This window comes from Anguilla rostrata, chromosome 8 (genome assembly GCF_018555375.3).
Source record: "Anguilla rostrata isolate EN2019 chromosome 8, ASM1855537v3, whole genome shotgun sequence".
Taxonomy (NCBI): domain Eukaryota; kingdom Metazoa; phylum Chordata; class Actinopteri; order Anguilliformes; family Anguillidae; genus Anguilla; species Anguilla rostrata.
The window spans coordinates 29,051,261-29,067,214 of NC_057940.1; the positions used below are offsets into that span (position 1 = coordinate 29,051,261).

The following is a 15,954-nucleotide window of genomic DNA, read 5'->3' on the forward strand; positions in this document are numbered from 1 at the left end:
GAAATACGGTAGTCTATCGTAAAAATCCAGCTAACACAGCACGATACAGATCTTATCGCACAATGAAATACAATATATTGTCGGGTCTACCTCGAGCAATGGGACTTGCAACAAACGTTTAAAAAAACCAACAAAAAAACAGCCGATGTAATTGTCATATTGCCTGGAATCGGGGGGAAATCCTGCTGCATTTATGTTATCACGTAATGCCTGAACTCCTTGTTTCTTCAGATCTGGCGTACTAACCGGAACTTGTACATCTAACAAGGAAAACAGACAAAATACGTATTCTCGCTATACACTGGTGTTCCCTTTTCTTGATTGGATGTGCGATTTTCCGGGACTGTGACGGTGCACGGCGGCGTTGGCGCGAAGGTGCTGAACAAAGACCTGTCTGGCAATTTATATTATTGCATAAACTCCATACACTAGTGTTTAATACCGTCGTCATGGCTGATAAAGAAGGTAACTAATCGTTTATATAAACCTTTGTATTGCTATAGGCGAATTAATCCACAAAACTGTGATATGTCATTAGATATACCGCTCTACCAATAACAAGTTCTCCGATGCTTCTGACTACGCAGCCTGCAGTTCAGGTCCCGCCACGCTGGTTGCTAGCAGCTAGCAAGCAAGCCTTTGGCATTTGGTTGATTAGCATTTCGCACGACAATTAACATTAATTAAGCCACCAGATATCGGCGGCTAGTTAACAGATATGTTTGAAACTTAAATAGCTAGCGTGCTAACGTGATGTCGAGCGTGATGATGTAACGTTAGCCAAGACATGGGTTGTAGCTAGTTTGCTAGTTGGAAGACCACTTAGCAATGTAGCTAGCTAACTAACTAATTCGATATGATATGTTGTGTCCATTTATGTACAGAGCTGTCTGTTATGCCCTGCAGTAGTTTTAATGATAATAAAGTTATATTCATGACAAAAATATATATTCTGAATACAGTTTCACGTTATTGTGCGTAACATGAGCTAGCCGGTTGGCTTGGGTTCGTAACTGTTTGGTTGCTTTCTAAAGAAATGGCTCGACTTTTTAACCGACTAGGTGGCTAGCTCGTTAAGTTACGTATTTAAATTGTTACCAGTATAGGTGGTTTAGATTTAGATTTATTTAAGGGAACATACGTTAGCTATTTAGTAGTTAACAGACAAGTTGTCTCGTGTCTTGGAAAAATCGAGCACTGAAAAACCCGTTAGCCAAATGCATAAATAAGTAAATGAATGAAAACCTGGTTGTACACTTTGCAGCGGCATTTGACGATGCGGTGGAGGAGAGGGTGATTAATGAAGAATACAAGATATGGAAGAAAAACACCCCTTTCCTGTACGATCTGGTGATGACCCATGCTCTGGAGTGGCCGAGTCTCACAGCGCAGTGGTTGCCCGATGTTACCAGGTATGTTTAAACCTGTAAATTACGGTTCAGTTTCATCATGTGCTGCTGCGCGCTTGTTGTGTGTTAATATGGCCCCGAGGATGTTGTCGTTTGTGAGCAGGTTGAATATTGTGTTTAATAGGACCTCTGCAGAGAAAGCAGAATGTTTTATGTGATTTGGTAAATATAGGCCTAATGGATCAGCCAATCCATTATATTTATATTTTGCTCAGCACTTTGTAAAGTGCTGAGCAAAATGCATGGAAAGTTGCATTTTATTGTTCATTCATACTGGTAAAAATTCCAGACTTGCAAAGAACGTTTGGATTCAGTGTATTATATTTCAGCATTCTAGGTCCACTTCAGATTGTACTTTGCAGATGGCTGTTGATGGTCTATTTTGTGCCAGTGGTCTGAATAACAGAATTGACCCAGTGTTCAAAGCACACCATAGCTGCTTATGTGGGCTTATATGTGGGCTTAATAGAGACCAGCCATTGAAATCTAACTGCCAGTCATCTGAAAGGAGTCTTAGAATTATACAGAATGTAGTAAGATGGTTACACTTGGTTGCTAAGGAACATGGGGTGATAACGTGACCTCGCTGAAGACCAACATAGTCGAATCGCGAGACCGCTGAGCTGACGTAGCGTCTGTGTGTCGTCCGTAGGCCCGAGGGAAAGGACTTCAGCGTGCACCGTCTGGTGCTGGGCACGCACACCTCGGACGAGCAGAACCACCTGGTCATCGCCAGCGTGCAGCTGCCCAACGATGATGCCCAGTTTGACGCGTCACACTATGACAGCGAGAAAGGAGGTGAGGCCCCTGGCACCAGCAGGCCAGACTGCTCGCTCGCTCGCACCACGTGCAGTATCATTGTGGATTATGCCACGCCTTCTTTCTCCTTGGTCCTTTTCTCAGTGGAAAAGATGACTGGTTTTTGTCAGTTGTTGCTTAATGTGGAGACTTCACTGAGAAGAGCCATCCATTTTCATTGGCTGCAGAGTTTGTTGTGTCAATCTGATTGTTTTAGCAGAGGAATGCGTTTACCTGGAGGAGATGCCTATTTTGTGAAGGATTTAATTTGCTCAGCAAATTTTGTATAGTTTTTTTTAATGATGAAATAATACAAACAGCCTTAACGTTATCATGTATTTCACAAGAGAACAGCTGTAAACATTAGTAGAATGCCCTGGTGGTGATGCTTTCTTGACAGATTAGAGCTATTCTATGAGAGTGAACTGTGTCTCTGTGACGCTGGCTCTGTGAGAGTGAACTGTGTCTCCTCTGTGACGCTGCCTCTGTGAGAGTGAACTGTGTCTTCTCTGACGTGGCTCTGTAGTGACTGTGTCTCCTCTGTGAGAGTGAACTGTGTCTCCTCTGTGACGCTGGCTCTGTGAGAGTGAACTGTGTCTCCTCTGTGACGCTGGCTCTGTGAGAGTGAACTGTGTCTCCTCTGTGACGCTGGCTCTGTGAGAGTGAACTGTGTCTCCTCTGTGACGCTGGCTCTGTGAGAGTGAACTGTGTCTCCTCTGTGACGCTGGCTCTGTGAGAGTGAACTGTGTCTCCTCTGTGACGCTGGCTCTGTGAGAGTGAACTGTGTCTCCTCTGTGACGCTGGCTCTGTGAGAGTGAACTGTGTCTCCTCTGTGACGCTGGCTCTGTGAGAGTGAACTGTGTCTCCTCTGTGACGCTGGCTCTGTGAGAGTGAACTGTGTCTCCTCTGTGACGCTGGCTCTGTGAGAGTGAACTGTGTCTCCTCTGTGACGCTGGCTCTGTGAGAGTGAACTGTGTCTCCTCTGTGACGCTGGCTCTGTGAGAGTGAACTGTGTCTCCTCTGTGACGCTGGCTCTGTGAGAGTGAACTGTGTCTCCTCTGTGACGCTGGCTCTGTGAGAGTGAACTGTGTCTCCTCGTGAGCTGGCTCTGTGAGAGTGCACTGTGTCTCCTCTGTGACGCTGGCTCTGTGAGAGTGAACTGTGTCTCCTCTGTGACGCTGGCTCTGTGAGAGTGAACTGTGTCTCCTCTGTGACGCTGGCTCTGTGAGAGTGAACTGTGTCTCCTCTGTGACGCTGGCTCTGTGAGAGTGAACTGTGTCTCCTCTGTGACGCTGGCTCTGTGAGAGTGAACTGTGTCTCCTCTGTGACGCTGGCTCTGTGAGAGTGAACTGTGTCTCCTCTGTGACGCTGGCTCTGTGAGAGTGAACTGTGTCTCCTCTGTGACGCTGGCTCGTGTGCCTGCAGAGTTTGGCGGATTTGGTTCGGTAAGTGGAAAGATTGAGATCGAGATCAAGATCAACCACGAGGGGGAGGTGAACCGGGCACGCTACATGCCCCAGAACCCCTGCATCATCGCCACCAAGACGCCAACCAGCGACGTGCTGGTCTTCGACTACACCAAGCACCCCTCCAAGCCAGGTACGCCCTTACGTACACGGGGGTGAAGTTTGTTTTTTTAGCCCCAGAATTTCATAAAGGCCTTTGAGATGTGTACAGTATCATTTGTAATTTCACCAATTTCATTTGTAATTTGACCAAGCTCTGTCATGCTCAACCTGTCTGTTCACTGATAATCGTCTCCCACATGCTGCCATATCGAAATGCTTCAGAAAGTAAGATGTTTACATTTTGTACAGTGTGGCATGTCACTCTTATATATTGTATCAATAACACTGTTATGCTGAAGCTGGCTGTGTGGAAAGGGGCTGGACTCAAACGGTTTGCTGTCTCTCCCAGATCCCTCTGGGGAGTGCACCCCCGACCTGCGCTTGAGGGGGCACCAGAAAGAGGGCTACGGCCTGTCCTGGAACCCCAACCTGAGCGGCTGCCTCCTCAGCGCCTCCGACGACCACGTAAGGCCACGCCCACCACTGTTTATGAGTGCGATCGAACCCGCGCAGCCGAAAACTGAACAGTGGAAGCAATGAGAGGACCCGACCCAAAGCTACGTTTGTGTAAATGTTTGCTGCTGTGAGCTGTAGCAGTAATCCTGCGGTTGCCAAACGGAAGTCAGAAGTCTCGTATTTGATTATGGAACATTTTGCCCCTCTCCCACTGTTGTGCTGCTTGTTTTCCCCTGCATAAGTTTCCACCCCTCCAAGCCGCCGAGGCAAGCAGACTAGAGTTTGGCTCTCTGCAACCCTTTCAACCTTTGTCTCCCAGACCATCTGCTTGTGGGACATCAGCACGGTACCCAAGGAGGGGAAGGTGGTGGACGCCAAGACCATCTTCACCGGGCACACCGCGGTGGTGGAAGACGTCTCCTGGCACCTGCTGCACGAGTCGCTGTTCGGATCGGTGGCCGACGACCAGAAGCTCATGATGTAAGGCCGCCTCCCACCGCCTGTCGGCCTAGACTCGCAGAATAGACCCGCTTCGCTGGGATCCTTTAAGATGCGTCATTAAGGATGTGACGATATGATATTACCGCGGAAAGTAAAAATGAGGATTCGCCAGGTATACCGTTAAAACCGGTTGCATTTTAGGTTTTGAACATGCTGCTACCTTTTAGGGTGTTATGGAGGAATTGTGTGTGTTTAACTAGGAAGCCCATTGAAGGGAGAGTCTTGTTTTCAGTGGAGACCTGGCTATGAAAGCAGCATGGAAATGCAAATGTGCTCCACGTTAAAACAGACACAACATCACAATGACACACACAGAAAGTGGCTGTACTGACGAATGGGTTTTTAATTCATTTTGGTTGTACTGGAACGTGATGGTAAGGTTAGAAGCGGGGAACATCACCTTTAGCTCCCTTAATCCAGTGTATGAGGACTGAGAAATAGTTTGACCGGTGGAACCCCTTTGTTTTGACCGTAGCTGGGATACACGGTCAAACAACACGTCCAAGCCCAGCCACGCAGTGGATGCCCACACCGCTGAGGTCAACTGCCTGTCATTCAACCCCTACAGCGAGTTCATCCTGGCCACCGGCTCAGCGGACAAAGTGAGTGTGCGGTGGGGGAATGCAGTCGCCATATTGGCATTTGGTGTTTGGGGAGCATGGATTTAATGGGCCTGTTTTTGTTACCCTTCCCTGACCTTTTAAAATTCCCTAGATTATACCTTACTGCTGTCATACTTCAGTCTAGACTGAGACTTGATTAAGCTGTATGTGATGTTCAAGTTGACATTTCCTGCCCCAGTTGTGTTTTTCCCCTGTTGTTGTGAAGTGTGATTGCTAACAGTTCCTCCTAACTGACCACAGATGGCATATTTGTGTGTGACCCTGACCTCTGTTTATTTCTTCATCCAGACTGTGGCACTTTGGGACCTAAGGAACTTAAAACTGAAGCTGCACTCTTTTGAATCCCACAAAGATGAGATCTTCCAGGTCAGTCTATGTAGGAATACAACTTCTAAAGGTATTTCAGGAGCACAAAATGCTTTTTCTGTCATCTAGGGTTCATTTTTGTACATGGCCCATTTCTGTAGCTGGATATATAATGAAGCAATGGTTAAATGCCAGTGCCCAACCCACGATTCAAACCTGCAACCAATCTGGACACAATCTCCTATCTGTAGCATCATATGGTAGTAGATGTAACAAATCAATCACCTTAAGAAAAAAAACAGGGGTAATTGTGAGGGAGAGATCAGGGACAAAGATAGTTACAGATGAGTGGGGTAAAAACAGTGTAAGTACATGCTGTCCTTTGAAATCCTGTCCTGTCCCCCCCTGCAGGTGCAGTGGTCGCCCCATAATGAAACTATCCTGGCCTCCAGCGGGACAGACCGGCGACTCAACGTCTGGGACCTCAGGTATTAATAGTTTACTGTCCGTCGCTGTGGAAACGTTGCCGTTCTTAGGGTTCTCTTGCATCAGCGGATTGTAATCAGCCAGCACGTGAAGTTGTGCTTGAAATGAAGAGTGCACAGAACGTGTCCTGTGCTGGAGGGGGCGATGGGAAGTCTGTTTGAACCTTTTCCAGTAGAAATGCTCACTGCTCTGTGCCTCTGTGTAAAATGGACAGGAAGGTCAGGACTACAGTGGGCTCCTGTCTTGGGGAATATGAGCTGGAATGATTAGGTGGGGCTGGGAGGGTGTGGTTTTGTGAATCCTGCTGTCTCGGACCTTGTGATCAGTTTGTCCCCTCTCTATGCAGTAAAATCGGGGAGGAGCAGTCGCCCGAGGACGCTGAAGACGGCCCCCCCGAGCTCCTGGTGAGTTTCTGCGCCCCTGTAAAACCCCCCCACCCCCCTCCCCTCCTCCTTGGCAGCAGCAGGTCCCGCGGGCGTCAAAACACGAGCAGCCGCCAGGAGGGCTGAAAGCAGATCTGGGGTGTCCGCTCGGCACGCTATTTCTGCGGTCTCTCTAATGCGCCCCCCCCCCCCCCCCCCCCCCCCCCCCGCTCTGAGCCGTTCTGTCACCTGATTGTTTAGCGGAGCTGTCCAGGTGAAGCAGCGCAGCTGGCGGACAGTTTACCGCTCGGTGCGCGCGGGCGCCTTCCCCCGACAGAGTCCAGTGCGCCAGCGGCTGCACCGCGTGTCTTAAGGGCCACAGCCGGTTGACACGTTGTTCTCACTTCCACAAGACTTCACCAGCGATTCGGTGCTTGTGGAGAGGCGAGGCCTGCTTATTTACGCTTTCGGTTGTGCGGCTGTAGGCTCAGCATGTTGAGGTTTTGCACTCTGACTCGAGATGGCCAGTGAGCCAGTTGTATGGTTATACAACTTGTTTGAAAAGTGCAGAAGCAGCTGATGCCCCTGTGCTGTTTGTCCCCTCCACAGTTTATCCACGGTGGACACACAGCCAAGATCTCAGACTTCTCCTGGAACCCCAATGAGCCGTGGGTCATCTGCTCCGTGTCCGAGGACAACATCATGCAAGTGTGGCAGATGGTGAGTGCGTGCACACACACACACACACACACACACACACAGATAGGGGCACACACTACAGGTGACTGCAAGTGTGCTCATGCAATCCGCTGATAGTTAGCAAACAGATAATAGTATTTTATCATTGAAGAAGTATGTTTATCTCTAGCCTTTAGCATGGTTTGTACAGGGAACAGGAAAAATGCATTTGTTTTGTAGGGAAGTATACTCTAATTCTGAATTCAGTCTCTTGTTCTCTGCACATTAAAGCTGTTCCTGCAAAGTTTTGTCATCTCCTTAAAAAAAAAAAAAAAGATTTCTGGCCATTCTACTCTATCATATCTATGATCTTTGTCATTGAAAAAGCTGTATTGGTTTATTAAGCAAGGCGGTTGTTTTACCTTTAACGTTTTCCACATTTGAAATACCGATGCGGTCCCATTGACAGCTGAGCCCAGTCCATTGAGATCAGCGCTTTCACAGCCAGTGAGTCACAGCTGCTCACAGCAGTCTTTCTGGAGCTGGAGCTCCCGGGAGCACCGGGAGCCGCAATAACACTCGAGCCCCAGCTCTCCGCAGAGCGGCCGCCAGCGCCTTCCAGAACGTTCTCGAGCGTTCCGTCTGCCCCGTTAATCCTCGGAGCCCTCGGGCTGTCGGCACGTCCCGCCCGGGCGGGTGACTGACGCGCCTCTCGCTGATTTTCCAGGCGGAGAACATCTACAACGATGAAGACCCCGAGGGGGCCGCGGACGCGGAGGTCCAGGGCTGAACGGCCGAGCGAGCCGCACCCCCCGCCCCCGCCCCCGCCCCGCCCCGCCCCACCCCACCCCACCCACCCACCAGACCGTTTCCTTCCACACACACTCTGCAGCAGTCAGCGCATTCCCACTCGCAGAAATGCCACAGGGGCAGGCGCATTTACAAAGTGAAAGAATAATTTATTGGTAGAGCCCCCTCCCCCCTCCAACAGTTTTCTACTAGAATATAAAAACATATTTTTTTAATTAATAAAGAACTCAGTCACTTGCTCTTGATGTTTGAGAGAAATGGAAAACATGTGCGTACTGTTGTTAGAGACCAGTGTAAGCTCCTTTTCTCTTAGGGCTGTTTGATATTTAAGCTTTGTGGTTAATTAAGGATCAAGGCATTACTTTGCTCATTCGAGCAAATGGATCCCAGTATTAATAGATGAACTGCAGCTTGTTTTCTTGGCCGTGTCACTGAAGGACAAGTAGAGCTCTTAACACCCACACATTGATTTTTTTTTTCTATGAAAAACGGCATACACTGAAGAGAAAAACTGTATTTTAAAAGGAAGACTCATAAAATCAGCAATTGCCAAGTTCCTGATAAGCAAAGAATCTCCTTTCTCTTGCAAACGCATAAGCTAAAATGGCTGTTTCTCTCCCTGCATAAATGAGGGGTTTTTAAGTCTCCCAGGTGGGATCTGTATTTTCAGAATTGTCCATTAGTGAACTTTTTTCAGCTTCATTATCTGTAAGGGTCCTTCTTGTTTGTTTCTCAGTGTTGTGATATTCATGTGATTTCTTTGTTAGACCTCCCATTTCCCTTAAAAACCAGTTGTATAAAATGCATTCAAATAATAAACATGTTTTTTTTTCTTTTCTTTTTCCCCCCCCCCTCTATTTTTGGTTGTGCGTGCTGATCACTCCACACACGCCCCTCTGGCTGCTTGTCCTATAGTGGAGGATTATGAAAGCAGCTGAAGCCGTTCTGCATTTTTACAGTTCGCGAACAGAAGAGAAACAGGTTATTTTCGGCAAAATGGCCTCTTTGTAGAGACTGCTTCGGTCACGTTCCCTGGGAGGGGAGGTCAAGCATTCCTTGGAGTTCAGTCGTGCCCCTGAAAAGTGGATGAATCTTAATTTTAGCATCTTGGGACACTGGTGATTAGTCTTAATGGAATTTGGACAGTTGCCAATAAGAGGCCTTTCAGTGTGCTGCTGATACAGTAAAGTAAGACGTAAAGCAGTGTGGCAGACCCAGCAACAGAGCCAAGAGTGAGTAGGAGTACTGTTAAATATTGGGTTCTGTGAAAATGAAAAGCCAAGTGAAAGTTTGCACGCACTAAACATTACATTACATTACATTACATTATAGGCATTTAGCAGACGCTCTTATCCAGAGCGACTTACACAACTTTTACGTAGTACTTTACATTGTATCCATTTATACAGCTGGATATATACTGAAGCAATGCAGGTTAAGTACCTTGCTCAAGGGTACAACGGCAGTGTCCTTACCCGGGATTCGAACCTGCGACCTTTCGGTTACAAGCGCAGTTCCTTACCCACTGCGCCACACTCCGTCCTGCATAAACATTTACAGCCTAACTTTTAAGTCAAAACAAACGCTATCCCTGAGGGTCCAAAAATACATTTTCCAGAAAAAATTAAATTAATTCCAGGCTCCAGTTGGATAAGCTCTTTAACTGCACTGAAGTGAACTACTGGAGGTTTGTTCTAGAACACAGTGAAGAACCATTTTGGGTGGTGTGGGGTGTGAGGATTGTATAGTTGAACGGTAGAGCACATCTCACCGGAAAAGATCCAGTTCTTTTATGAGGCTGTCCTTCAAGGTTTGGATTTCCTTGTTTTTCTTCCTCTGAATCTGGAGTTCTGTCTTGAGTTCTCTGCTGCTCTCCTCCAGTGAGTCTACGGTGTCCTGATGGGAAAATAAGTTGTCTTAAAGGAGCAGTTCTGACTAAAGTTAGTTTAAAGCTCTATTGCTCAATCAATATGTGTTCTTAATGCTTGACTAGCTCTTATTTTTAGAATACTCAGCATTCAGTACTGAAAAATTGTGCCCTGAGTAATATAGCCTTTTACCCACTCTAAAAAAATATTGATTGAATTCAGGCCAAAGGGTTTCCTCCTCTTGTTTGTTTTACACAACATTTCAGTGTCTGGAGGAACTCTCATGAATGTGCTGTTTTGCAAGCCTCTGACCCATGTTAATCTCCTTTTAAATGAGTCTACTCATGTTTTCACCTGTTCTGCACTTCCTGTCAGTTCTTACAGCGGCTTGAAAAAGTATTTGCCCTCTTCCTCATTTGCTCTGTTATTGCATATTTGTCACACTGAATGGTTTCAGATCTTTGGACAAAATGTAAATATCAGACAAAGGGAAACTTTTTCAATAACTTTTTTCATTGAATTAGTGAAATTATCAAACACTCATATCACCCCTGTGAAAAAGTTATTGTGCCCTTAGTTTCTCAATCAACCATTAAACCAAATTTAATTTAAAATTAGATTCAACTAATTAAATACAGCTTGATTGCATCCAGCCCTGTTGAATCTAAAGCTCACTCATATTGAACCTTACTATCAGTGAAGTAGTCACCACGAAGTACACCATGATCAAAGAATGTTCCAGAAGAGGTGAGGAAATAAAGTTGAAATATATCAGTCTGTAAAGGGTTACAAAGCCATTTCTAAGGCTCTAGGACTCCACCGAACCACAGTGAGAGCTATTATCTTCAAATGGAGAACAATTAAAATAGTGGTGAATCTTCCCAGGAGTAGCTGGCCTGCCTAAATTTTTCAAAGGTGCAGCAAGAAGTCATCCAGGTATGGGGATGCTTTGCCATTATTGAAGGAACCAGAAATTCTGCTCACCCGAAAATAATTAAGAAGGTCCAGCCATCTCTGAGCTGAAGCGTAATTGGGTTAAGCTAATGTGAGTGGTTTCTGTTAATTCTTTATAACAGTCCAGAAGTTACCCTCACTTCCCACTTCAACCTCCTGAATTTAACCTGGTCAGTACCCCACACAATTGACCTTATTAGTTAACTTTACAGGGTTCTACAGTGCACCTGTTTTTGGAGTACTTGCTCCTGAAAAATGATGCAAACTGGAAAAATAATTTAGGAGCAAACCTAATTGGGATGCATTAGCGTGCTCCTGAATTTTTGAACTTGGAGTGAAAAATTGGATATGTGCTCCTTGGACAAAATACACTGCCCTGCTTTACTCTGATGCCAATTCTGCTTGTGTGTTCTCCCCTGTCCGTGCCCCTCCCATAGTATGTATTTTCTGATGGCTAACCCCCCAACAGCGGCTGCAGGTCCTACCCTGTACTGCGCAACTTTCCCCTCCCTTTCCTGCCGCATCAGGGCGATCTTCTCCTCCAGGTGTGTCCTCTGGTGCTCCAGTCTCTGCGCCTCCTCTCTGAGGGGCCCCAGGCGGGCCCTCAGCTCCTGTGTCTCGGCCCTGGTCCCCAGCAGGGCGTCGGTGGCGGCCTGCTTCCTTTTCTGCAAGGCCTGCAGCCGGGGCTCGTACTGCTCCTCCAGGGCCTTCATCCCGTCCTGCAGGTAGTTGCTCAGGTCCCAGGGGGGCTGCCGGTCCTGGGACTGGTCTCCCTGAGCCCGCGCCAGGCTCAGGCTGTCCAGCTGGCTCCTCAGGGTGTTCAGGCGGTTCTGCTGAGCCTCCCTCAGCTGGGCCATCTCCTCTGTGAGCAGCTGAACCTGACCCTCAAGCTCACCCTGAGAGAGTGAGAGAATGTACCTGGTAGATAAGGCCCTGACCCTGGAGCTCATCCTGGGAGTCACAGAGACTACAGAGTAAATAAGGCCCTGACCCTGGAGCTCATCCTGGGAGTCACAGGGACTACAGAGTAAATAAGGCCCTGACCCTGGAGCTCCTACAAGGAGTCACAGGGACTACAGAGTAAATAAGGTCCTGACCCTGGAGCTCATCCTGGGAGTCACAGGGACTACAGAGTAAATAAGGCCCTGACCCTGGAGCTCCTCCTGGGAGTCACAGGGACTACAGAGTAAATAAGGCCCTGACCCTGGAGCTCCTCCTGGGAGTCACAGGGACTACAGAGTAAATAAGGCCCTGACCCTGGAGCTCCTCCTGGGAGTCACAGGGACTACAGAGTAAAGGCCGTGGCCCTGGAGCTTGCTGTGGGAGTCACAGAGAGAGAGAGCACAGGGGGAATGAAAACCTGACTCTGTTCCCACTCATAAGAGAGTTGGAGAGAATCATAGGTTTAACTCAGAGAGGTTTATCTCTGACAACTGGGACAGAGACGTATATTTCTAATGAGACTCCTGCCATGTCTTTAGGAGGAACTGATGTCATGGTAACCCAAGGAACTCTGACTGACCTGATGAAGGACAGGAACCTCATGTAAGGTATTTTTGGTAGTTACACCACATCATATCCTGGACATTACTGAAATGACATGTTGCGTAAGAATAGGGGGGAAATCATCACTTTTGATGAAATCTGCCACTCATTCAAATCTGAAAGGCATTGCTGCCCTTTCCCCTGTGCTGCTGTATTTCAGCTTGCAGTGTGAATGAAAACCAGGATGTGTGTGTACCTACATGCTGCCAATGCAGTAATGAATAAATGTAATGCATATGAACTATAGTACACATAATGCCTGTTTTGCATCTCATACACTACATGGCCAAAAGTATGGGGACACCCAAACATCACACCCATATGTGCTTGTTAAACATCTCATTCCAAATCCATGGGCTTTAATATGGAGTTGGTCTGCCCTTTTATTGCCATAATAGCCTCCACTTTTCTGGGAAGGCTTTCCACTAGATTTTGGAACATGGCTGTGGGGATTTGCTTCAATTCAGCCACAAGAGCATTAGTGAGGTCGAGCACTGATGTTGACTGATAAGGCCTGGCTTGCAGTTGGCGTTCCACTTGATCCCAAAGGTGTTTGATGGGGTTCAGTTCACTGCTCTGTGCAGGCCAGTCAAGTTCTTCCCCACCATACTCGGCAAACCATTTCTTTATGGACCTCGCTTTCTGCACGGGGGCATTGTCATGCTGAAACAGGAAGGGGCCTTCCCCAAACTGTTGCCACATATTTGGAAGCACAGAATTCCATAGAATGTCATTGCATGCTGTGGCATTAAGCTTTCCCTTCACTGGAACTAAAGGGCCTAGCCCAAACCATAAAAAAACAGCCCCAGACCATTATTCCTCCTCCACCCTCTCATTATTTCTCCTCTTCAGCCCTCGTCGGTCCCATTTGGAGGGCTTGTGTGGGGTACCGCTTTGCAGCTGAGCTGTTGTTGCTCCTAGACATTGACTGGGGCAGCTCTAGCAGGGCTGAAATTTGACCAACTGACTTGCTGGAAAGGTGGCATCCTATGACATCCCACGTTAAAAGTCACTGAGCTCTTCAGTACGACCCCCAATGTTTGTCTATAGAGATTGCATGGCTGTACGCTTGATTTTATACACCTGTTAGCAATGGATGTGGCTGAAGTAGCCGTTCCCACTAATTAGGAGTGTCCACACTCCACATACTTTTGGCCATGTAGTGTAGTTACAGACTACTCCACCTGTAAATACCGTGTACCTGAGCTCATGTGTTACTGGTATGCTTCATGAATGTGAAACCCTTTCCTTGTGTTGCTATGATACACCTTCATTTTGACTATTTTGCACATCTCTGATGTAGCATATTCGCTCACAGACAAGCTGCCTGATGTGTGTGAGCCACAGGTTGTGAAAACCAGGCGAGGCGGCTCTCAGTACCTGTAAGATAGTGAACTGCTCCACCTCGTGCTGCTGCGTCTCCAGGGCAACCCGGCTCAGGGTGCAGTCCCTGGCCACGGCGAACAGCTGCCTCTTCACCAGCCGCCTCTCCTCCTGCAGGCTCCACCTCTCCAGCTCCGCCTGAGCGAGCAGCCTGCGGAGCTCCCCCTGCTCCGCCCGCAGGGCCTGCACGGCCTGGGCCATGGGCTCCTCCAGCTGCAGGAGCTCCTCCACCAGCTGGTTTCGACGCTGCTCCAGTTGCGCCACTTCCACGATGCTCTCCGCGAACCGAGCGCCCAGCTCCATCACACCCCCCTCGCAGAGCTCCCGCACCTCCTCCACGCGCCTCTTTAGCAGGCTCTCCAGGTCCTCCATGTCTTCACCCGGCCGCGGGCCCCACAGATCCGCACATTGCGCCCGGACCAAAGCGTCCTCCACGTCGTCCCTGGCCTGCTCTGTGAGGCCCTGGAACCGGGGCCCAGAACCTTCCGCGCACCCCTCCAGCTGGATCCCCAGCTCCGCCATGCACTGCTCGATCTGCGCAGCTATCTCGTCCACGCCGCCCGTGGACTGGGTCGCCACGTCCTCTGCGCAGTCCTCAAACCTGTCCCCCGTTTCATCCTCGCTCCCTCTGAACTGGGCCCCCAGCCTGTCCATGCACTCTTCAAAGTGGGCCCTGAACTCCTCCATGCAGTCCTCGAAGAGGTCCGCCTCCTCAATACACAGCTGCACCTCCTCTTCCTGCAGGGCCTCGTCCGGAGGGTCAACGTTGAGCCTAGCCTCATCGCTATCCATGACCTGTCTGAGGGGCATGGAGGGAAGGCGGGTTTTATTTTAAAATCACAGCCAGCCTAACCGGGTCATTCACATTGGCCTCACTGGGACTCTCATCCCGGATCCCATAGTATACACCCTGAGCAGTGGAAGGGACAGCCCAGAAAAAAAGGAAAGAATGATAAGTATTCATGAGCAACTGTTGCAGGCATCTTGCCAAGTTGCCCTACACAGGCAGCGAGACGAAGAGACTTGTGAACAAAGCAGCGGTGACGTCTGCACTAAGGTAGGGCCAGCTGGGTTTGCTCTATGTATAGTATCAGTGCAGGCAGATTAAAATGAATGAATTATATGTTGGTTGCAGATTAAACATGGTGTAGGTGTTGGACTTGAAATCGTATCTGTTTTGATTGCTTTCAGACCCAGAAACACGATACATTTGAGCGACTGGCATTGGCAGTTATCATCTGGGATGTAATGGTGGGTCGCAGAGGCAGCAGCTGCTGTGGAACTGACGCGTTTGACGGGTACATTCCAGCGCCACTACGTCGTCTTAAACTGAATTGTCCGTTATTGTGCAGTCCTTCTGGATCCTGTGTAACTGCTTTACTAAGCACGGTTCACTTCCCTTATGTCTTAATGAGGAAACTGTCATATTTTCATGTGGACTGTGACCTCCGAAACAATCCCTGAACAGCTGGCTAAAATCAGGACGTTAAACGTGCGAAAAGTTATCTTCGGTTCACATTTAACCACTATCGACAAATAAACAATGGAAAACTGATGTCGTATCTGTTAAAAATGTTAAAACATTTACACACGAAACTTAAAGCATTATTTACATGTGCAGCCTTTGCTCTTAGTGAGAACCAATTTACTGCTGTTTAAAAACTGTGACGTAATGCTCTGAATCTCAAAGAACGCAGAGTTTCCCCCAAAACTTCAATACTCAGAACTTTTTTCATACACTTACCCAGTGGATGAGACGTCAGCTCCTGCTCTTCCTGTTCTCCTCTCTCCTTAGACTATACCCGAAACCACTATGCCGGTGAGGAGATAACTCCCTCTTCTCACAACTCTCCCTGCTGCTGTCTCCAAGGTAACAGTCAATCTGTTTTGGTTTATTAATAAACAGTGGGGGAAACAGGACCCTCAGTTGTTTGTGGCCTGTCTCTCACCCTGTACCCCGTCAATGCCTCCCAAACGCTCCCCCTCTTCTTCCAAGTCCAGCCTACAAGAACATCTGAGACGACGCGGGGCACAGAAGGGGAGGGTCCTCTAGGAGCCGTTGACATTATTAATGCCCTTGCTGACGAAGCTGACCTATATTTAGTCACTGCACAAAGCAGAAAGCCATGGTATGGCAGCTCACACAAGTGGGTTAATTATGTTAATGACTAGCTGAACTGGAATCCTGCTTTAAGCTGGAGGTTAGG

The 15,954-nt window shown here is 48.1% G+C and overlaps 2 protein-coding genes and 1 long non-coding RNA gene across 3 annotated transcripts; 2 read left to right on the forward strand and 1 right to left on the reverse strand.

Annotated features, from left to right (window-relative positions):
* The first annotated feature begins 304 nt into the window (after window positions 1-304).
* rbbp4 (retinoblastoma binding protein 4) lies at window positions 305-8,834 on the forward strand. Its single transcript, XM_064347585.1, has 12 exons — window positions 305-465; window positions 1,265-1,412; window positions 2,062-2,207; window positions 3,633-3,806; window positions 4,125-4,240; window positions 4,551-4,711; window positions 5,208-5,334; window positions 5,644-5,721; window positions 6,073-6,149; window positions 6,494-6,551; window positions 7,119-7,229; window positions 7,915-8,834. The coding sequence occupies exons 1-12, from the start codon at window positions 450-452 to the stop codon at window positions 7,975-7,977; spliced, it is 1,275 nt and encodes a 424-aa protein (XP_064203655.1). The 5' UTR covers window positions 305-449; the 3' UTR covers window positions 7,978-8,834.
* An 11-nt stretch (window positions 8,835-8,845) lies between these two features.
* On the reverse strand, window positions 8,846-15,630 carry sync (syncoilin, intermediate filament protein). Its single transcript, XM_064347583.1, has 5 exons — window positions 15,492-15,630; window positions 13,745-14,657; window positions 11,305-11,715; window positions 9,769-9,893; window positions 8,846-9,072 (listed from the first exon to the last, which is right to left on the reverse strand). Exons 2-5 carry the CDS (start codon window positions 14,555-14,557, stop codon window positions 9,021-9,023), a joined length of 1,401 nt encoding a protein of 466 aa, XP_064203653.1. The 5' UTR covers window positions 14,558-14,657; window positions 15,492-15,630; the 3' UTR covers window positions 8,846-9,020.
* On the forward strand, window positions 14,541-15,627 carry LOC135261353 (uncharacterized). The gene is made up of 3 exons (XR_010331882.1): window positions 14,541-14,804; window positions 14,939-15,045; window positions 15,543-15,627. It is a non-coding gene; the product is annotated as an uncharacterized LOC135261353 (long non-coding RNA).
* Window positions 15,631-15,954: the final 324 nt, after the last annotated feature.

What these genes read in the sequence shown, in the direction of transcription:
- sync (XM_064347583.1), bottom strand. Translation starts at nt 14,557, where the DNA reads ATGCCCCTCAGACAGGTCATGGATAGCGATGAGGCTAGGCTCAACGTT. An exon ending in AGCAGTTCACTATCTTACAG is followed by an intron (nt 11,716 to 13,744) that starts GTACTGAGAGCC and finishes TCACTCTCTCAG; the next exon opens with GGTGAGCTTGAGGGTCAGGT. An exon ending in AAAGAACTGGATCTTTTCCG is followed by an intron (nt 9,073 to 9,768) that starts GTGAGATGTGCT and finishes TCCACTTTTCAG; the next exon opens with GGGCACGACTGAACTCCAAG.
- rbbp4 (XM_064347585.1), top strand. An exon ending in TGGTTGCCCGATGTTACCAG is followed by an intron (nt 1,413 to 2,061) that starts GTATGTTTAAAC and finishes TGTCGTCCGTAG; the next exon opens with GCCCGAGGGAAAGGACTTCA. An exon ending in TCAGCGCCTCCGACGACCAC is followed by an intron (nt 4,241 to 4,550) that starts GTAAGGCCACGC and finishes TTTGTCTCCCAG; the next exon opens with ACCATCTGCTTGTGGGACAT.